The 23271-nt window shown below is 31.5% G+C and overlaps 2 protein-coding genes across 2 annotated transcripts; both read right to left on the bottom strand.

The window, feature by feature from the left end:
- Nucleotides 1–849: 849 nt before the first annotated feature.
- LOC111702199 (serine/threonine-protein kinase SBK1-like) lies at nucleotides 850–15797 on the bottom strand. Its single transcript, XM_023473813.1, has 14 exons — nucleotides 15762–15797; nucleotides 15119–15601; nucleotides 14770–14842; nucleotides 13905–13980; nucleotides 13262–13361; nucleotides 12411–12524; nucleotides 11375–11462; nucleotides 6748–6842; nucleotides 5574–5714; nucleotides 5131–5258; nucleotides 3662–3740; nucleotides 2697–2816; nucleotides 2099–2182; nucleotides 850–1168 (listed from the first exon to the last, which is right to left on the bottom strand). The coding sequence occupies exons 2-14, from the start codon at nucleotides 15320–15322 to the stop codon at nucleotides 1109–1111; spliced, it is 1362 nt and encodes a 453-aa protein (XP_023329581.1). The 5' UTR covers nucleotides 15323–15601; nucleotides 15762–15797; the 3' UTR covers nucleotides 850–1108.
- Nucleotides 15427–22477, bottom strand: LOC111702213 (uncharacterized). The gene is made up of 9 exons (XM_023473826.1): nucleotides 21855–22477; nucleotides 20001–20533; nucleotides 19829–19921; nucleotides 19321–19537; nucleotides 18913–18962; nucleotides 17423–17476; nucleotides 16770–16854; nucleotides 15762–15851; nucleotides 15427–15573 (listed from the first exon to the last, which is right to left on the bottom strand). The coding sequence occupies exons 1-9, from the start codon at nucleotides 22233–22235 to the stop codon at nucleotides 15427–15429; spliced, it is 1650 nt and encodes a 549-aa protein (XP_023329594.1). The 5' UTR covers nucleotides 22236–22477.
- Nucleotides 22478–23271: the final 794 nt, after the last annotated feature.

Below are 23271 nucleotides of genomic sequence, written 5' to 3' on the forward strand. Positions count from 1 at the left end.
ATATCTACTTAATGCAGACCTACATCCTAACTATTTAATGCAGACCTATGGTATATCTATTTAATGCAGACCTACGGTATATCTATTTAATGCAGACCTACGGTATATCTATTTAATGCAGACCTACGGTATATCTATTTAATTCAGACCTACGGTATATCTATTTAATGCAGACCTACGGTTAATCTATTTAATGCAGACCTACGGTATATCTATTTAATGCAGACCTACGGTATATCTATTTAATTCAGACCTACGGTATATCTATTTAATGCAGACCTACGGTTAATCTATTTAATGCAGACCTACGGTATATCTATTTAATGCAGACCTACGGTATATCTATTGCCCGTGATGGTCATAATCATGCAGGGATACCTTTGATTGAAGGATCAAACATTATTCTTAAAGGTAAAAATGCCAACATAGGATATCAAGATCAAGTGTTCAAGATTAAGGATCTATCCTGCGCTCAAAAGTTCCAAGCTTGAATTAACGGTGTGCCCGAGGAGGACTGTTTTATCAATTTATCTTTGAATTTATTCAAAACCAGATTTTTTAGATATAGCGAAAACTAATTTTAAATCATTAAATAAATAAAATAACTTTCCATGCTCAAAAAACTCTGGTTTGTATGATATAAAAAAAGTTTAAAACAGAAACATACACTGATTTTTTATTTTTCAAGAAATTGAGTCTTTGACACGAACTCAAATTTTCTATTCCTAATATCTTTGCAACCTGACGGTGTAAACTTTTGTTTTTCCAGACTTAAATTATTTCATCTAACATAATTCATTGTTTGAAATATCTAAGGTCTACGACAATGGGGTTGTTGATATATAATTAGAACATCAGAGTTTGTGGCAAAGATTTAATTTCTTTGTCTGCTTTTATTTGATAAAAAAGTAATAAAATTACATTATTGTGTTCTTATATTCGAGCAGATTTTCTTTCAGAAAAGAAGTTGCTTAGCATAAACTGAAATAGCTCTTCCTGACCCCCCCCCCAACACTATGCTGAGATTGAAGACATTCTTTAAAAAAAACGCATTATAAAATTTGGCAAGATTCTGGGCATTACACTTTTAATATTCTTCGCGGCATTTCTACTCGTCCGCAGCAAGATCTACTGCATCCAGCTCTTCAATGTCGTCTTCTTTCTCATCCTTAAACAATAGAGTAGAAGAAACTCTAAAAAGGTTCCTATTTTTTCAACAGACTTAAATTTTTATCTGTTTTTTTTAATTTTACAGACTTGTTTTTTTCGTGATTTTAAATAATGAATCAATTTAAATTATCAAAGACTATATTTGTATTCTATCAGATCAACTTATTAAAATCCATGATAGAATTTAAAAAACATTTAAACACACTATTTTTTTCGCTTCTAAATAGTTAAAAATATCGATTTTATAGGATCTCATAAAACTTTCACAGAATTCTAAAGAAAATTGATCTGAAAAGGCTAAAATAAACAGCAGAAGAAATAGCTAAAATCATGAATAGAATGATATAAATATCTCAAAACAAGAAAATAAAAATAGAAATGCCTCAAATCAGAAACAGAACTGTAGGATTTTCTAAAATCAGGAACAACAACAGCCATCTCACATATAAGAATACATAGCAAGAGCGCATGGAATGTCGTCCTGAAATTTATTTAGAAATCTTTGACAGCTGTAATTCTTCATCATTACCCTGCACGAAAAGAAAGCAGCTGAGATATTCGCCGCTTCATTGGGTTGAATACAATTTAAGAAAATATATCCTATTACCCTTGTTGAGTCATTTAGTTTCTTGATAATTCTTAAGAAACGCTTTTTATTTATAATTCAAGGTGAATTACTAGCCCTGAAATATGAAGGACAGTAATTGATCTAATAAACTCATTTTCACGCGATATTTTATCTTACATATGTTGAGAATACGACATTATTAAACACTCTTGCTATGTATTCAAATATCTTGGATTAACTGTATAATAGTAGAAACTTTTGAAATTAGGTTGAAGACTGAATGCCGAAAAATGATTTCCATTATCAAAGACGACCGTTTATGGTTTATAAACGTGATATAAATAATATAAATAATGTTACCTGGGTATCATAAACCTCTTCTGGAATATATTCTTCAGGGAAATTCTGACAGGAGGGGGAGAGATTGTCCCCCCTTTCAGCCCCCTTTAAATAATATTTTTCATAAAACATTTTTTTTAACATTTTTTAGCTCTTAACCGTTCCTCTTCATGCTTATTCTTTATAAATTGTATTTTGCTGAATTTTCTTTAATAAATTGTGCATTTTTATCTTTATCCAAATATTAATAAAACCCTGGATTCGCAGATAAGATGACTTAGCGCTACCCTTATCCTTTCGCAATCAATCGACTGTTATAACAACAAAAAGATTGGATACTAATTTTCTTAAAGGAGAATGAATAATCTCTTTAAAGGGAGTGTCTCACTAGATGGTAGTTGAGCTGAGAGTGCAGTATTATAGAAAATCTATTTAGAAATCATTTGAGACCTATAGGACGTTTGTACGGTTTTAAATTATTAAGTAAGAGCGCAAAATCGATCTTTAAAATCCTCCTGGCGCTCGCAACTGCGGGCAGGCATGCGGGCACTCTCAGCTCTACTAAAATGTCTAGCCAGACACTCCCTTTAAAGCAGAATATAAAAGCAGTCTTTTTTACCTGTTTAATCCAGGTCATAATTCTGTGAGTTTTCTGTCTTCTATCTACAGTAGTCTCTACACCGTACTGCAGTAGTGTGTACAGTACACGATTCTTCTCAACCGCATTCGAGTGTACACTCTGAAAAATACGAAGATTTACAAGTTTTGAGAACTTACTGAACTTTATTGTTTGAAAAAAAAACACTACAATTTAATGAACTATTTAATTGTTTGTATCATCGAAGTTACAAAAAACATTTCGAAGTTATAAACAATTGCTCGAAATGATGAACATTTTGTTCAAATTTACGAACACTTGCTCCACCTTACGAACATTTGTTTTTTTTTACAAATATTTGGTCGACTTTTCAAACAATTGTCAAACTTTAAAAACATTTGTTCTACTATACGAACATTTGATAGACTTTAAAAACATTTGTTCTACTATACGAACATTTGCTAGACTTAAAAAACATTTAATCTACTCTACGAACATTTGCTAGACTTAAGAAACATTTGTTCTACTCCACGAATATGTGTTAGACTTAAAAAACATTTGTTCTACACTACGATCATTTGTTATAGACTTTAAAAACATTTGTTCTACTGTACGAACATTTGTTAGAATTTGAAAACATTTGTTCGACTCAACGATCATTTGCTAAACTTTAAAAACATTTGTTCTACTCAACTATCATTTGCTAAACTTTAAAAACATTTGTTCGACTCAACGAACAATTGCTAAACTTTAAAAACATTTGTTAGACATTACGAACATAATATGATTGCTAAGGAAATTTTAAGAGTGCACATTTGATAGATATAGATTTGATAGATATAGATTTGATAGATATAGATTTGATAGATATAGATTTGATAGATATAGATTTGTTGATTGATTAATCAATCAATCGATTGATTAACTGATAGATGTATTGATTTGTTTATTTATTTATTTATTGATTGATTGATTGATTGTATTACCTGGAATGAGCCTAGGGTAAGCTGTGAATGATGATCTCCTAATCCTGTTCTCACCTCCAGGATTGGTTTACTTCCTTTCCTGAAATTAAAAGAAAAAATACAAAAATGTTATCAATACAGTAGTCGTCGCTTTTATCAATACAATCAAGTCAACTTTTATTATTTAGGGTTTAATTGCTTACGAGTTTTTTTTCGAATTACAAGTTAAAAAGTAATTAAAGAGAAGCTTTTTAATCGAAAGCGTCTTTTTGTCTATGTGTGTATACGCTGTTTAAAGCTTGATATAAATCGAAATTGAAATCGAAAGTTTTCTTCATTGTTTTGACATATGCTACGAGGACTGTACTTCAGAAATCATAATTGTTCTAAAATTAAATTGCATTTTTAAGTGCTTACGAATTTTTAAAATTAGGAAAGAAAGAAACAGAAATTGAGTCTTTGCCACTAGCTTTGCAACCTAATGGTTGAATCCTTCGATATTTCAAAGTTAGATGATTTGATGTAACAGAATAAGTAGTCAATAATCAAGATTTGAAGCATCTAAGGTTTACACCATCAGGTTGCAAGAATATAAGGATAAGAAAATTATGACTGGAGTAAAGCAATTATTAACTAATTCCTTTAAATAAGGAAAATGAAAGAAGAACGATGCATTCTGAATGCTGCATGTGATGCTCATAAATGCATGATTGAATTTAGACAATTTCTGAAAGAAAATTACTAAGTATGAAATATGAATGGTTTAAAATCTCAATTTTCTGAAATTGAATAATTTGCATGTAAGATCCCCCTATCCCCCCACGGTCCTCGATCGTGGTTAAATAGACCTATTCAATATACATACAAAGTAAGCATTAAAAAAAATAGATGTCTTCCCTTTGAACTATGAGTCTCCGATGAAATTGATTGGTCTCTGGTAATGATTCAAGGGAGAGAGAGAGGGGGAGTGGGGCTATGGGGGCTCAGACCCCCCCACCCCCCGGGATCAGTGATATCTATAGTTTTCAGGGTTTTATAGGCCCTGCCCCCTACTTCCAGGGTTTTATATGACCCATCTTCCAGGGTTTTACTTTTATAGGCCCCAACCTTTTCTGAGCTCTTCCTCCACACCTTCCTGGAAAGAACATTTTTTTAACCCCCCCCCCCCCTGGACAAAGTCTCGTATACGCCCCGGCCCATGGGAGGGAGGGATTCCCCGGACGCCATAAGCCTCCACCATGCAGACACGAGCCTCCCAGATTTGCTAGGCAGACCGAGCCTCCGCCATGCAGTAAGAGTTTCCGCTATGGGAGGCTAGTGTCTGCATAGCGGAGGCATATGGCGACCTGGGTTCCCTCCCTCCCCATGGAGGCTCTAAAGAAAAAGCGTCAGCCCCATGTAAAAAATCGTGTTGAATCGATAATATCAAATTTCTTCCAAAATCATTAAAATTCATAAAACCATTCATCAAAATGTTCCTTTCTTCATACCTGATCCATCTGTCTTCCAGATATTTCTGTAGCTCGGAAATAGGAACGCGTCGTTCCGGATCCGGATCCAGGATTTTCCGGAAAAGCTTCTGGCATCTTGCAGTTAAACCCTTGAAGGGCCGCGGGATCTAAAATGGCGTTTTAATATAAACTGTTTAAAAAATCCTTCATAAAACAACTTTCTGGAAAAAAGAATAATTTTTCGAACAATTATGAAAGTTTAAAGAAATTTATAAAAATTATTAAAATCATGGAGGTTAAAGAGCTAAAGATAATCATTGACATTATGAAATTATTGAAATTTTGCAAAGAATATAAAAACTTGGAAACAAACTTGAGGAAAATTATGAGAATTATGGAACTAATTGAAATTATGAAAATACGAAAATTTTATGAACCGTGGAAGGAAAATATTTTAATTTTAATTTTTTCTCTTTTTTTACCTTGCTTGATTTTTTTCTTCGCCATAAACTGAACTGGTTAAAGTTTGAATCTGTATTATCTGGTTTCTGCCAGGGTAGTACACCCAGCAGACAATACAGCAGTACAATACCAAACTGGAATACATCCTGGACCCGGTCAACCTGGTTATATACAGGGTGTCCCACGAAACACGAGACAGTAGCAAGACGACTTGAACGTCGTCTTTGATTGCTAATGTTATTTGCTGCATTTACTTGACAACCCAATTTTAGAAGTAAAATTCTAGAGATAGTAATCACAAAATAACCCTAGTCCTAGCATTTCCAAAATGATGTCTGCCTTTTTTGTGCTTTCAATATTAACCGAGATATGGAGAATTTCTTTCAGATTTCGACAACTTTGGTTTTTTAACTTTGTTTACAAAAATTCAAATCTGAAACACATTTTGGAAATGCCAGGACTAGGAGAATTTTGTGGTTATTGTACATGTTAAATGTGGTTGACGACCATTTGACGACTGAATGTTGCAAATAAATTCCAAGATCAAAGACGACTTTTAAGTCATGTTTCGTAGGACACCCTGTATATAGACCATTAGTTGCAAGAAGGTCGTTTAAAGGGACTGTTAAGTTAATTTTAAGTGACCCTGCCCTTCGTGCAAAGATTTACCATGGTACCTTGAAACCTTATTTTGATCAATTATGTGGAAGATATTGTCTTCTTTCTGTTTCGAAAAGTTTTATAAATAAATATATCTAATACTTGATCCGAAAAAGCTTTCCAGGTTTACCGTTGAAAATTGTGCATTGTCATTTGTCATCTGTGCATAAACTTGAAATTAAACTAACAGTCCCTTTAAATCTGTAAAACACTCCTCGAACATTTATTTTCTAATATTTACATCTTGGCAGCCTAATGTTAAAGACATTTGATATTAATTAAACAATGACTTCTGATATTATAGAACTTATGACATGATAAGTTGAAAGAAGGTTCTACATAAGCCTGAAAACCTTAAAGACATAAGGTCATACTCGAAAACGACTTTGGTACTATTTGTTAACATTATAGGCTGGACCTTTAGTATTATTTGTTAACACTATAGGCCGGACCTTTAGTATTATTTGTTAACACTATAGGCCGGACCTTTAGTATTATTTGTTAACACTATAGGCCGGACCTTTTGTCTGTTACCTGATAATATTCTTTGGCATGCTTTCCAACTAATTCAGGTGGACAATAGGCCAGTTGATTATTCTTCTTTAGTGTTATATCTCCAACAGTTTTAACTAAAATAATAAAATTGGTTTAGATGAACAATAGGCCAGTTGATTATTCTTCTTTAGTGTTATATCTCCAACAGTTTTAACTAAAAAAATAAAATTAGTTTAGATGAACAGTAGAACAGTTGATCATTCTTCTTTAGTATTATATCTCCAACAGTTTTAACTAAAATAATAAAATTGGTTTAGATGAACAGTAGAACAGTTGATTTTTCTTCTTTAGTATTATATCTCCAACAGTTTTAACTAAACAAATATAAATTAGTTTAGATGAACAATAGAACAGTTGATCATTCTTCTTAAGTATTATATCTCCAACAGTTTTAACTAAAAAAATAAAATTAGTTAAGATGAACAATAGGCCAGTTGATTATTATTTTTTAATATAATATATCACTAAAAAAATAATTAGTTCAGATACAGGGTGTCCCAATAAACTTACTGAGAAAGCTGTAATCTGTAAGAGTTTCATCTGCTATGTTCACATTTTGTTTGTTTATGTTTTGACTGCATACGCGGTTGTACTTAGTAAAACAAGAAAATCATAGTATACTAACAGAGTAAACTTGTCCGTCTTCACTGTTCATCTTGCGGAGACATTATAGACACATCTTTACAGCCATTTACCGTTTTCATTAAATAAACTCTAGCAGACATAATAATGTTATGGCTTTTGAAATTAGGTATTACAATGCTAATCAATAACAAAGACGATATCGAATTCGTCACTGAATTCCCATGTTTTTTGGGACACCCTGTATGAACAGTATGCATTACAAAAAACAAAAGTCCGCCCTTAAATATTGTTCTATAGTTTTAGGTTGTCATTAAAATCTCATCCTAGTTGTTGATAACACTGTTGCCTGTATCTACGACCTTACTTTATAATGATACAAAATCCTTATTGAAAAGGTTAAGATTGAAAAAGAAATAAACCAAAACTTCGTTTCTCGTGAAATATGTATGATTAAACTAAAATGATAAAATATAAAATACCCCAAATCGTAACTATTATCTTCAGATATCTCTGATATTTTTCCTATTTTTAAAACAAAAAACAGCAACAATTATATTAAAAAGTTTTAAAATCATGTGCAAAACCAAACTTGCAAATATAAGTGCACCGTGAACGTTTCAAGCTTATATAACAAAGTGTGCACGTTTTCGGAATTAAAGTAAAGCGCGGATACAATGTGCAATTCTAGGTGAGTCAATGGGATACACATGGTATTACATGTGATATCTTAACAAGGATAATTCAATTTAAGCAACTGAATTAGCTTTTAAGTTGGAGTTATATTATACAGTTGGCTTTTGTGGCACAATTGGCGCTGTCTTCTAATTATAATGTTACAACAAAGTCACAGGAAAAAAGTTTCTGAAAAAAAACCTGGAAATAAAAACTTTGGTAAAAAAGTCTCAGTTTTCTGAAGTCATCGGACAAAATACAAATGGAAATCAAGTCCTGCGTTTTAGATTACTGGGACTTTTTTCCCTAAAAATGGGGCCGCAAATAAAGTCTCAGGAAATAAGATCACAGGAACTAAAACCAGGAAGAAAAATAAAACCAAGAAAAAAGTCTGGGACATTTTCATAAAAGGACTTTTTATTGAATATAGACAAGGGTGTTTATTATTATTGAATATAGACAAGGGTGTTTATTATTATTGAATATAGACAAGGGTGTTTATTATTATTGAATATATATTCAAGGAGGTTTTTTTATAAAATCATACTGGAACCAAAAAAGTCCTAGAAAATAAGGCCTTAAAAAGTAGGACTTTAGGTCCAAAGACATTATATTTCAAGGACTTTTTCCACACGACTGTTTTTCCGATTATTTTTTAAGCGGTTACCGCTTTTTTATTACTTGTAAGTTTTTTTTCGTAAATTATAAAAAATCACCACGACAACTTTGTTCATATCTAATTAATAAAATTTAAAATTTTTGAAATTCTCATCGAGAATATTTAAAATCTGCGTAACAGGTTAAAAGTTAAAAAACCTTTTTTTCATATGATAGATTGGAAATTGCAAAGGTTTTACGTAGAATCGAAGAGAGAGGGTTGTTTAAATTATACTTTTTAAACGTTTTAGGACTTGAACTTATTTTTGTTAAATCACAAACATTAAGTAAAACATTTCAGGTTCAGCCATGCAGAGCTATGTTTAAAATATTTGTTAATGTTTAAAAAAAATGTTAACCTTATTCCTTTATAAATCTCTCAATGGTTTAAAAATTTAAAACTTAAAAATGGGTTCTTAACATTTGCGTAGATTTTAATTTAAGAAATCAGAAAACAAGAAGAGAATTTGACGAAACCACATGAAATAATATTTCCTAACAAATATTAATGATCTAAAAAACTGTCTGACCCTATTCATGAAACAGGGTTTCCGAAACTGGGTTTTATTACTCTGCATCTTAAGTTTCAGGCTCGGGTGCGCATTTCATGCATATTTCATACATGGCAACACACGTGATCTCAAGACTGAGTTTATTGCGTACAGATGTTGTAGGAGGAAAAACCTGATCTGTCACTTAGCGGATAAAAATGGGTGTCTGTATATATATACATGGTGTCCCATGAAAAATGACCACTCTGATGTCTTAGACGTAACTATCTAAAGACAAAGTATGTATCAAAAGTAGATTGTACGGCCACGAAAAAGGAACAATTTTTTAAGAACACATTTTATTAATTGATAGTTTTCCTTGATCAAAGACGATTTTGCTGTCGTCTAGCTCAATTATCATGTTTAACGGGACACACTTCGTACTCTTAACAATGCATAATATTGTTTTAAACTACCGGGCTGGTTACAGGATAGGGTGCAGCAAAAAACAGTTTCTACAGGCTATATTTTTTATTTATCGGTAGCCTTTGAAGAAAATTCATCTATTTGCTGTTTTTATTTGATAACCGCCTAAAAAGTCCTTGGAAAATAAGTTTCCAAAAAAGTCCTTAAATTTCACACTAAAAAAAGTCCTGTGGAAAAAAAGACCTTTTATTAAAAAGTCTCCGGAAATAAAGTCCTACCAATTCGAGACTATTTTCCAGGACTTTTTTTCTGGCTCCAGTATGATTTTATACAAAAAAAGTCCTCGATAAAAAAGTCATCTAACAACTGAAAATGCATGATTCACAATGGAAAAAAAGTCCTGGTTGTAGACATCCTATCAATAATCGTAGGTTTTCAGGGGCTTGATATTTAAACACCCCTGGCTTTATATTCAATATGGAAAAAAGTCCTTTTTATGAAAAGTTCTCGGACTAAACCTCATTTTCCAAATTGCAAGGGTAAATAATTTTCAAAAAAGAAATATAAAATATGTTTATTACATATGAATATATATTTATCACGAGTTTAGTTAGCATTTTCTTTTTCATATTACTTAAGAATATAAAACTAGCCCTGTATATGACACTTGTATACGGGGGATTTTATCATAGAGAATAGAATATAAAGAGAGGAATTTACTAGAAAAAAGTGTAAAACGGCCATTTTGTTGTACTGTTTCCATACTGCAGGTGTACTTCACATATTTATGCTATATAACCTGTTGGGGCCTGGAATATCATTTTATAGAAAATCTAAAATTATTGTTAAAAGAAAACCAAATTATGAAATAGGCTGGTTTCACAATTGACTAATGATCATTTCACATAGACTCTATGCCTTCCACTTTACAAACGATGATTTTATTTAAAAGTTTAAAAAATTCGAAATTGAAATGGATAGTCTAGGGAACATACTGTATTAATGTACTCTACTGCATATAATTTGTGAACATTTACATGATTTGTACACTTTGAACTCCCTTTCAGGCTGAAAGGGACTGAAAAAATTCATACCGAGAGATTCTTTTAATTCAACTCTATATATTCTATTCTCTATGGATTTTATACACAACTTTTATCAGAACTTTTTTTTCGCAGACTTAAATTACTGAGTTCAAATTTCCCGAGACTTAGGACTTTTATTCTAGGTTTTTCTTTTCCTCGGATTTATTTTCTTCGGGACTTTTTTTCCTGAGATCTTATTTCCTGAGACTTTATTGGCAGCCCCCCACACTATTTTAGGAAAAAAAGTCTCAGGAATCCAAAACACAGGACTTTATTTCTAGTGACATTTTTTCCAAGGACTTGAGAAAATTTGGAATTTTTTTCCAAAGTTTTTAATTCCAGGTTTTTTTCCAGAAACTTTTTTTCCGGCACTTTCTGACATAGGTTCTTTTATTTTTTTAAAACTTGTCATTTAAAGTTTACTGTTCTTAGATTTTGTGCCTCATATGACCATTAAGAGCAGAAATGTGATTATTTTTTAAAAATTTTAAAATGATTTTTGGGAGAGTAATTTTATACCATCACATTTTTATTTATATCCCATAACTTCGTTCTTGTAATTGTAAAAGTTGAAAAATATATTACAATTAAATAGAAAAGAATGAAATATACCTTCTGGAGATTGCCCACTTTTGAAATCTTCAAAACCTTAGCACTGAAAAATAAAATCCAACGAAAAAATGGCGTCACCTGCTCCAAAATCTGCCATTTTAACCAGAGAAAAGTCAGATTGGAAAACGAGAATGTTTTCTAGCTTCACGTTCAGATGACACAAATTCTAAAAATTTACATCATAATTATGATTGTAGCGGTGTAGGAAGTATCATGGTTGCCAACCACCTGGAATAAAAAGATACCAACTTGATAGTAAAAAACACCAATAGCACTCTTTGTACTTCTTACAACTGGTATTACACAGATTTGTTCTGTAATAATCATATGATTCTTGTGAATAATAAGAAAACACCAGTATAACACCTACCTTGATAAAAAAAACATACCCGTCAGGGCAAAAAACACACCAATAAGGTAAGAAAAACCAGGGCTGGCAACCCTGGGAAGTGTTACCAACAAACTATTGCACTTTATTTTATCCATTTATGAAGTAATCGATAACAATTTTACAATCTGTAACTGTATATCCAATTAAACATGTGGACAATGGACATTTCTGCAAACATAATATATCAGTTATAACTATTGTAAGTTCAAAGCCCTTCGTGCCGAGGGAGGGAAACCCCGGACGCCATGAGCCTCCGCTATGCAGACACGATTCTCCCAGAGTTGCTAGGCAGACCAAGCCTCCGCTTTGTTTTTTGAAACTTGTGTTTTAAGTTTAAATAAAAGATTTTTTGAAATTTTTAGACATAGTGGCATGAGAGGCTTCTCAAAGATGAGCAGTATTGATTAATTATCATAAATAGTTATGACTAATAAAGTGGTATCTAAAACTTTAAACATTTATTACACGAAAAGGAAAATATTTAGAAAAAAATTTATCTTTTATAATCTTTGATCTTAGCGATACATAGTGGAGGCTCGGTCTGCCTAGCGAATCTGGGAGGCTCGATGTCTGCAAAGCAGAGGCTCATGGCGTCCGGGGGTTCTCTCCCTATCATGCCATTTATAATTCAAAGTAAAGCAAAAACGGCAATAATTCCTTGTATATATATGAATAAAGAATTGTATTAAAAAAACGTATTCTTGACTCATAAAGATATGTAACCTTAGAATGAATGTATCCCAGTGCTGCTGCTACTTGAGCTGCTACTCGTTTAGAGTAGAGCTCCCCAAGTCCAGCTTCTCCTATGTTGCTGCTTAAATCCCCCAGTGGAGCATACTTAAAAAACAATAAAGTAATATAAAAAAGTCTAAAAGAACATTCCAAAATAAATTTTCTTTGATTTCGTATTTTACCAGGCTCAAAATGTATTTTTTAGATGTTCAAACACCCTAACAGTTTTAGCTTTTGACATAAAAATAATTATAAGACGTAAAAAAAAGAAAAAAATTGCGAGATGTAATAAATTGAGTAATTTCCAAATCTTATTCTATTTTCAAATCAAATCAAATCAGAAAAAGATCGAGAAGAGAAGATTTTGAACCAATTCTATCTGATAAAATCTAAAATCATTTGATTTTATACAGGGTTACCCAAAAAGGTTGAGATTTCTAAGACGAAATTAAATTGTCTTTTCCCTTAAATTCATGATTCCATGTAACTGTAAATTCGTGATTCCATGTAACTGTAAATTCGTGATTCCATGTAACTGTAAATTCATGATTCCATGTAACTGTAAATTCATGATTCCATGTAACTGTAAATTCATGATTCCATGTAACTGTAAATTCGTGATTCCATGTAACTGTAAATTAGTTTCTTTCTTAGTCTAATCATTAAATAAGTTATTAAAAGAATTTATTCAATGCAGTAGAATTGATTTACCCCATTTCCTTAGGATCGTCATTTATAGTCAAGTCGTCTTTACAGTCTCATCCTTTGTGGGTAACCCTGTATATCTATCTTTAAACACCTTAAACATTACGTTTGAATTGTATAATTGAAACATTGTTTACCTCAGTCGAGAAAACATAAAATCCATCTGATTGGAAAACATTTTCAAATACTTTCACAATATTAGAGTGAGAGGAGAAGAAGGAGGAGAACTGATATTCCCTAGTGAATAATTACGTTTTTAAATGTCGTCTTCATTGTCGTGTAGAATGCACAGGACAAAAAAGGATTTTAAAAATCTTGAAATCTTTTTTCCTTTAGTTTTTTTGTTATTTGTATGTTTTAAGTTTTTCATTCTAAAGTGTGTTATATCATAAAAGGACAAATCCACTTAAAATGTGTTAACTACGCCTCAGCCTCCACAAATCGACACTTTTTTATATATTGCCACTTTGATACATTATTTATTTTATAATATGACTAATAAAGACAGATTTATGGTGAGTAAGTCAGATAAAATGAGAGACCAATTGCGTTGCAATACTTAAAAGTAGATCTGGTCTTTAAAAATGATGCATCTTTTTATAACAGTCTGAATCTATGTGAACGCTTATTTAAAATAGTTTGCTTATATCTCTGACAAACATTTTAGAAATCCCAACACTAAGACATCTTCATTGTTAATCGTAATGTTCTCAATGTATTCCCATTTCCTAGGACACCCTTTATTAATAAATTATTGTAGTTTTTTTAGTTTTTTTTTACCTGTAGAATTCTTCAGGAGTTATCATATTCGAGTTTATTGCTTTCAAGACGACCTCTTCTCTGCTCAATCGATTTTCTGATCAAATAAATAATGGTTTAACATACTTTTAATTAAAAATGTTTGTGGGTAATTTTTAAAAATTAAAATAAGTATTGTTTTTTTTTATGCGTTGTTTGATATTATTTAATTTAATTTAATTAAAAGTCTTGTAGTGAGCGTTTAAATTGCGAATTCTAGGCGTGCAAAAATTTGCACAATTCCGTCGTAAATTTACGCAGTAAGCGATACAAAAATTCTGCGAAATTCCTTGAAAATTCCTTATGAATTGCAGTGATGAATTCTTAATATAAACTGAATAGTCTTTGCTATTTCTTCATTTAAAAATATTGCCTGCATTTTTTAAGGGAATTGAGTTTTTACGACAAACTCAAATTTTCCAATCTCTGTATCTTTAGAACCTGATGGTGCAACCTTTTGATATTTCAAAGTAATAGACTTTTTTGTCAAATATAATTTTAAGTTAAAATATTAAAGGTCCACAACATTAAGATGCAAAGATATGTTTAAAAAATCACAGCTTGTGTCAAAATCTCAATTCATCACTTAAATGTTCCCTGGATAATTTTGTAGAAATACATCAGTCAACAGTTAGACATACACTGCATCAACATAAAATATACTGCTTTCGTTAAGCTTTCTTTATAATTCACTCCAACAGAAGTAGTTTATGTTAGAATTACATGGAGTTGAATGAAAACTGTGGAGGGACTTTTACATTTAATTTACACCATCTCGAGGAATTCCGAGCATTTATAAAATAGATCGAGGAAAACAGTTTTAATGTTATTATATTAGAGAAATTACCAGCAAGATATAGCTTAGAAATCCATCCTTCGGAGAGAAGTTGGATTAGATCATATTCGCTTTCTATATCAATCTGAACATCCATCATATTGTAATTAATTAATATTAGTTTAAAGCATAAACTTATATTTGTAATTCACAATTCAATCAAAATATGATTGTAAACTGTAATTTCATATAATTTTACATTATTATAGTTAATGGTTAGATATAATAATTGATTTTAACTGTAAATTTTATTGTATACAAAGTTTTAAAAAATCAGCTTTAAGAATGAGTGCTAAAATCTGTCTCAAGAAGACGACATTATCTCTACTTATCAAAGATTGAAAAGAAGCAGACAGTTTACCTGTTTTATCTTGTTCTCCGCAACCGCGTTAATATCTCCGTATCCAGAATCTGAATCAGATTTATGCCCAACACTTTTCAGCTTTATATTGGGGCGAAGATGGGTTGGATGGGGATGCATTGATGGACTCCCTGAGGTTAAGTTCTCAAGTTTGGGTTTGGGACGAAAACTAAACTTTTCGGAGATTTTCAACTTTTCTGCCATGCTGAATTTCGCGGTTTTTTCCTGAACAGCAGCTGACTTTTCTTTCTGTCGTCTTTGTACAGGAGGAGGAATTGGTGATATTTCTGAATGTTTATCTGTGTGAATTAATTCTGCTTGTGTTTTGATAAAATTTCTTTCATGTTCATCTTTTCTGTCAGAAGAGCATTTAGCTCCGGGTATTTCCTTAAATCCGTGTACTGCATGTACTTCATGCACTTCAGGAACTCCTTGTCTGTCTTCTTGGTGTTTGCCTGCAGGAGGTTTGTGCACTCCAGCAACCTTGATAAATTCAATTCTTTAGACAAATTTCACTTCATTTTCATTTTGTTAGGTTAAGAGAGATAAATAGAAAATAAAAAAATCACACAACCTTGTCTCTTAAAAAAGGAGGGGGGGGGGGGGCAAGCGGAACTTTCTGGTAGATTACTAATTTTCTTACCTTTTTCTCTTTCTTTTCTTTGTCTTCTCCCTTTCCACCTGTTTTCTTCTCTTTTAACTTTTCTTTTTTCTCTTTTTCTTTTTCATCCGTCTAAAAATAATACAAATTAGTAAAAACCATATATCAGATTTATTTCTGTCAAAATTGATTTTTATTTTGGCGGATTTACGCATATATTAACAACAATACAGATAGAACACTAGATGTCGTCTTTTAAAGATTTAGGGTTTTTCATTCACAATAACCCTGAGGCAGAAGCTCAATGGAGTTACGCGCATGCTCTCTCTCTGTTTTGTAATTCAACGCGGCATGCGAATAACTCTTTTGGGTAGAAGCCAAAGGAAGTTTCGTGTTCTAGCCGCGGCGCTCGGTCTTGTAATTTAACGCAGGGTTATTATGAACGGAAAACCTCTAATACTTGAAAAGACGACATTTGATAGTGTTCTATTTGTATTGTTATTAATATATAGATTTACATTTCTATACAGGGTGTCCCAATAAACATCGGAATTCAGAACTAACATTGTAATGCCTGATTTAAAAAGTCATACTATAATTATGTCTGTATAGTTTATTTTTGAAAATGATAAAAGACTGTTTGATATGTCTGTAAATTCCCTGGCAAAAAGAATAGAATATATATTAGAGTGGAATTTAGACAATCCCTCGGTATGAATTTTGTCAGCCCCTTTCAGCCTGAAAAGGAGTTCAAAGTGTACAAATCATGTAAATGTTTACAAATTATATGCAGTAGAGTACATTCAAAACCTATGTTACCTCGACTATCCATTTCAATTTCCAATTTTTTAAGACTGTTAAATAAACTTTATAAAATGAATTAGGTGAATAAAAACATTATTTGATTTATAGTTATAACGGAAAATCATCGTTTGTAAAGTGAAAGGCATAGAGTCTATGTGAAATGATCATTGGTCAATTATGAAACCAGCCTATTTCANGGGGGGGGGTGATGGGGGATTTACCCTTCATTTGGAAAAACTCTGCTACCTGGTTAAGCGTGAACCTGCTCCCGTATTGGCTGAATTCTGTAAATTCATCTTTAACTGGACTTCTACTAGATCTAACACCTCGTCTAGATCCATAAACATATTCATTCAAACAAATAAAAAAATTGCTTTCAATGATTTTCTTTAAAAAACTTTCAAACAATTATCTCAAATGACGTGTGTAATGTATAATCTATTTTTCAGACTAAAAATAATGAATTTTCGGAAAAAATTATCATGAATTTCGTATTTTCTAAGAATAACAATTTTTATTAGATTTTTTCACTTAAAAGAATTTTACACATTTGATACTTCTTTAAAACAGATAAATAAAGTTTTTTTTTTAAATTTTAAATCCAAATATCTGTCAAATGCAAAATAAACAAAATAAACTACAATATTAAAATCTAAATAGACACTTTTTTATAAACAATTAATAATCAAATAAAAGTTGATTTGCCATTGTGTTCCAAATGTTAAAAGCTTTCACGCTAGAATTTATGAGAATTTTGCTCATTACATACTTCTTTAAAAACTAAGTTCTTAGATCTATAATGTCTACAAAAAAGTCTTCCATGTGTTTTTTGGGACACAGACATATGTATTATGTAATATATAGAATACATTTTAAAATGGAAGTTGTATGTTTTATTCCTGTCTTGTGGGAGAATTGCGGATTTTTTGTTAGAACTGTGTTCAGTATTATATCTGCAAAAAACTACCATTGATAAGATATATTAATCAACTACAAATGTGCACCTCTTTAAAAAAAAGCCAAAGGAATTGAATTTTTGCTATATTATATATGTATATATAATCGCTATATTTTTGGAACCTTTGATAATTCAAACTTGGATAATTTAATCTATAAGAATTAATATTTTGAAAAATCTAAGGTATACCGATACGGCATGGCGTTGAAAAGATATACGAATTAGAAAATCAGTGTGTGTGACAAAGACTGAATTTGTTCCTTTGGCTTAATAATGTCCACAGTTTAAATATAAGCAAAATACAATCAGTACATCCTGTTTCATGGTTGCTGTAAAAAATTCAATAAGATTTTTTTTTGGCTCTAACGACAATCGATCAGAATATTTTTTGCATATTCATTAGGAGAGTTATTTGCAAATATATGGATTATAATAGTCTGCACTGCACCTCTACAAATTAGCTAATTTAGAATAAAAATGTGTTATATACATGTTTTTTATTGTTAAAGGGACTGTAAGCGAGTTTTCAAGTGACCCTCCATGGAAAGATGTCAATGCCCGATTCACAACGGTACCCTTGAAAGCTTTGTCTGGTCAAGTATGAATGTATAATTTTAAAACCTTTATTATTGTGAATTGTGGGTTCTTTATATACAGTGACGTATTTCTACTCCAAGAAAACAACAAGGAATTAAACAGATTTAAACCTATAAAAACGACAATAATTTACACATTATTGATCAGAATCAGATAAATGTTTCAAGGGCACTGTTGTCAATCGGACATTACCATCTCTGTCTGAAGAGTCATTACGTGTACAGTTCTTTTAATAAGAAGGCGTCAAACATTATAGAAATCGGTATAGCAACAAGACGTATTTTCCGGGAGAAAATTTTCTTATTTTTGAGAAATTAAATAATCAGTATAAAGTAGATATAAGTTTCATAAAATCCTTTTATTTAAATGGTAACACGGAATTTTATGAAATCATATAAGCAATACTGGAGATTTTTTTTTTTATATTTTTAAGAAACTATTTTTTCGTAAATATAAAACTTTACTTATCATTTTCATAAAGTAGTTTTTTATTAATTATAGTAACACGCAATTTTATGTAACCATATAATTATTCATTTATGTTGTCAGTACATAATAATGGGGACCTTAAACACAATAGAGAGCAGTACAAATGTACATATTACTCTATCTAGTTGTATAGTATCTAGGGTATGTTAAAAAAATAGAAAAAATGATAAGCTACAATGTTTTACAAAAACGTTTAATTTCTCAAAAATATAAAAAAAAAATTTCCCGGAAAATATGCCTTGTTGCTTTACCTATCGATTTCTATACGTTGGATTTTTATAATGTTTGACGCTTCTTATTAAAATTACGCTTACAGTCCCTTAAAAAAAAATATTTTTTAACTACCTGTTATTACTCCCTGGAAGGAGAGTTCTACTTTCTCCAAACAAAACCTCCTTAAAAAGTTTTTTTTTTAATGATCTTTTTTTGTTTGATACACTTTCAGACGTTTGAAAAAATGTGTAAAAAATCAATATGGCTAACAATGTAAATTAGCACGAAAAATACAAAGACCAAATAATCTTTATATCTGTGCAAAACAATGTCGTAGACCTTAGATATTTGAAACTATTAATTCTGTTAGATCAAAATCAAAAGTTTGAAAAATCAAAGGTTTACAATAACATGTTTAAAAATTTAAGGATTTGAACATTTTAGTTCGTGAAAAAAAAACTCAGTTCCTTTATTATGAAAGATAATTAAAAAAAAAGATATTCTGTAATTGATGAATTTCTCCACGGTGGGCAATATTACCTTTAAATTATCAAAATTTGGAAAAATATTCCATTCTTGCTTCCCTGACAGTAAAGATTCACTTCGCCCTTTCTCAAGAGTTCGCCCAAAGTGTTGCGGATTTTTCTCAAGATTGACGTGTTTCACAAACCCGTCGTCTTCCTTCCGTCGTTCTCCGTAACCTTCCGCGGCTTTGTCTATGCGCCCCGGCAGCCTGTTCTGACGAAGAGAACCCCGTCTAGAAGTTCAAGATGTTTTTTGTTTGTTTTAAATATCTTATTTCTTTTATTTATTTGTGAGGAATATAACAATTTTACTTTGTCTCATTTTTCAATAAATATGCTTTAATGAACTTTCTTTTAGCAATAAAAATAAGGGAAATAAGCGTAAAATCCTGTGAATTTTAACGTAAATATTTTAATAAAAAAAATGCTATTTTCCCTGTTTATATCAAAATTGTAGAAAAAATTTCAAAAGTGCATAATTGGAGATCATTTCTTTACTGTAAAACAGTAGTATTATAGCATACCTGGGTGATGCACGTGGGCTTGGTTCGTTAAAAGAAGTTGACCTTCGCACGGATGGACTAAAGGTCAACAGAGATTCTGATCGTGGAAAGTTTCTGTAAATGAAATCACATTAAAAATAGTATTTATAGTATTTCAATTTTTTTTTAACTTCAACTATGATAAAAAGGGTACCTTTGATGTGTTTTTGCTGACTCCCTTGAAATTCCAACAGTGACTGACGCAGCCTCAGGAGATCCTAAATTTCTATCTTTGGGTTTATTTGTCAGGGTTTTAAGGCCACTTGTTGAGCCAGGTATGATCTCTCTTGATCCTGATGTTAATTCCCTCTGACTTGAATGGGTGAAACGACTGGAACTCTGAGTACGTTCCCTTTCTGGATGAAAAAGTTCACTCACTGATTTGTGAACTGTGGTCCTGGGTTTAATAAGATCAGTTTGCGTGAGGTTATTGTGACTTGTTGACTGTGGTATGTGACTTATTGATCGGTTTATTTGACCTCCAGGTCTAGAGGACGAGCTGGCCGGAAGATTTATCTGACTAGTTGACCCTCCTAGCTGGCGGTAGGAACTCTGATTAGGATAATCTAGGTGTGTTGTTGATGAATGATGAGACCCCGAAGAACGGGTTAAAGGAGAAGAGAGGAATCTAATTAAATTTCTTCCACTTGCAGAAGGACTTCTTGAAGGCTGCAACAACCTTGAACCCTTAACAAATTGGATTGATCCTGATGATGTTCTATATGCCCATGGAATTACATTTTTTTAATTATCAAGTTTTAGCCTATATTACCCCAAGTGTACCCATATGTTTACTGAAAAAATTCAGCCAATTTGGTCTAGCCGTTTAGCCAGCTATAGAGCTAACACTGGATCCTATCCTAGGTTTTATTATTCGATTATTTAATGTTTAGGTAAAGAAAGAACTAAGTTCATAGTTGCAGGGAATCATAAATATAGGAAACAAAAGTATTCCGCACAATTTAGTCTGAAGTCTCATCCTTAGTGGGTAACCCTGTATATATATGAGCAAAGAGCATTAGATAGAAGATGAAAAAATATACTGCACTTTATACTGCACTTTACTTTCAAAACAAAGATTTGGTTTTAGAATAAAGGCAAAGATAGAAAAAAGTCAGTTGTGTACTTTTTACATGGATTATTTTTCCTTATTGTACATAAAGCACCATTTTTTAGAATTAGAAACATATTTTAAACTAATTGCAGAGAGAGTAGATTTGGTCTATATTTTCATGATTTATAATTTACAAGAAACATCTTTTGATGATTAGTTCTACAGAAAGAAACATTTGAAACATTTGAAAATAAGACAGTCAATGTGATGTGTTCCTGAATCCAGATTTTAGAATATCATATTTGTATTTTCACAAACAGGGTTACCCACAAAAAGTTTATGAATCCCTGTAATTGCAAACTTATCTTTTTCTTACTCCAATCTTAAAAGACTATATCTAAGACAGAATATTAATTCAACCATGATATCGTCATATTTCAAAAGTTTTATGTCGACTTTATTGTCTCATTTTTTTGGTAACACAGTAAATGTGAGCTATTTATTTAATGCAATTTTTTCCATACCAAGGAAGGAGTATACAGTTTAGCGAACACTCATGAAGATTGGAATCGTGGGAGGCTTACTATATTTTCGAGAGAGGAGGGAGGGAAGGGGACATTACTTCGCTTGTTGTTCTGTTTGTTTGTTTATATGTAATAAAAGTAAAAACGACTGAACTGATCGGGCCCAAAATGTGTGAGGCAACTAACTTAACCCCGGCCATGAAAGGTTTATGAATGCTCCGAATTACAAAAATTTTTCTCCAAAAAATGTTGGCTGTCGTAAAATTTTGAAAATATTTGAAAAATATTATTAAATCTGAAAACCTTTTTCTAATGTTAAATATTGTATTAAGAGAAATTTTTGGAATGATTTACAATAAAACTTCGAACAGAAGATGGGAGCAAAGCGCCCTGATAGCCTGGTATCTTAATATTCCATTTAAATAGTTACCAAATATTCTCTTGTTGAGGTTGGAGTCTCAGCATTCACTTCTTCAACTCTTGTTTCTACAAATTCATGATGTTCTAAATCCAGTGGATCAGAGTGGAGCTCAAAATAGGGATAAGGATTAGAGTACTTAGGGTTTCTACCAGCTGGAGTAGGGGTATCCGGGTAAACCTCTAGGCTTAGAGTTGGTTTTATCTCCTGGAAGGGTTTAAGAGTGTCCGGAGAAGGGATTTTTGTGGATCTGTTATTTCTGAATCTCTCCGGGTTGTGCTGGTGCTCAGGGTAGTGTTCTGAACTGGAGGGTATGTGTAGGAGTGGAGTGGAAGAGTTCCAAGTATTGAATGTCTCTAACTCTGGAGGCTGGGGGGACCCTCTGTCCTCCATTTTTAAAGTTCAATATTTTCTCTTTGGTTCTAAAAATTCTGCTCTCTAATCAACCTATGGGAGAATTCTGTTTCTTGGCCAGAGAGCTCTAATTTCCGGTTTATTTTTACACCTGCTTCCGTCTTCGTAAAAATGAGTTTCCGGTTTCCTTAAAACCTCCTGAAGTCTGCATTTTATTTCATCTTCATTTTTTTGTTGTTTTTTTTTAAGACTCTTTGTCTGTTATTTTCTATAAATCTGTAAAAATATACAAGTTCTAAGCGAAAACTTTGTGTGTAAAACATGGCTGTATTCATCCCTGATTCCTTTTATTTTATTTAATCTTTTCTAAAAATAGAATATTATTTGAGTTTTAGAGAGAAATTCCCGACTAACACAGAAGATATAAAAGAGAATATGGTCGGTGAATAGTATAATACCAGAAAATATAAAAGAGAATATGGTCGGTGAATAGTATAATACCAGAAAATATAAAAGAGAATATTGTCGGTGAATAGTATAATACCAGAAGATATAAAAGAGAATATTGTCGGTGAATAGTATAATACCAGAAAATATAAAAGAGAATATGGTCGGTGAATAGTATAATACCAGAAAATATAAAAGAGAATATTGTCGGTGAATAGTATAATACCAGAAAACATAAAAGACAATATGGTCAGTGAATAGTATAATACGAAAAAATATAATAGAGAATATGATCGGTGAATAGTATAATACCAAAAAATATAAAAGAGAATATGGTTGGTGAATATAATATAATACCAGAAAATATAAAAGAGAATATATCGGTGAATATAATATAATATCAGAAAATATAAAAGACAATATGGTCGGTGAATAGTATAAAACCAGAAAATATAAAAGAGAATATGGTCGGTGAATAGTATAATATCAGAAAATATAAAAGAGAATATTGCAGAAAATATAAAAGAGAATATGGTAGGTGAATATAATATAATACCAGAAAATATAAAAGAGAATATTATCGGTGAATAGTATAATATCAGAAAATATAAAAGAGAATATGGTCGGT

This window comes from Eurytemora carolleeae, unplaced genomic scaffold, assembly GCF_000591075.1.
Source record: "Eurytemora carolleeae unplaced genomic scaffold, Eaff_2.0 scaffold141, whole genome shotgun sequence".
Taxonomy (NCBI): domain Eukaryota; kingdom Metazoa; phylum Arthropoda; class Copepoda; order Calanoida; family Temoridae; genus Eurytemora; species Eurytemora carolleeae.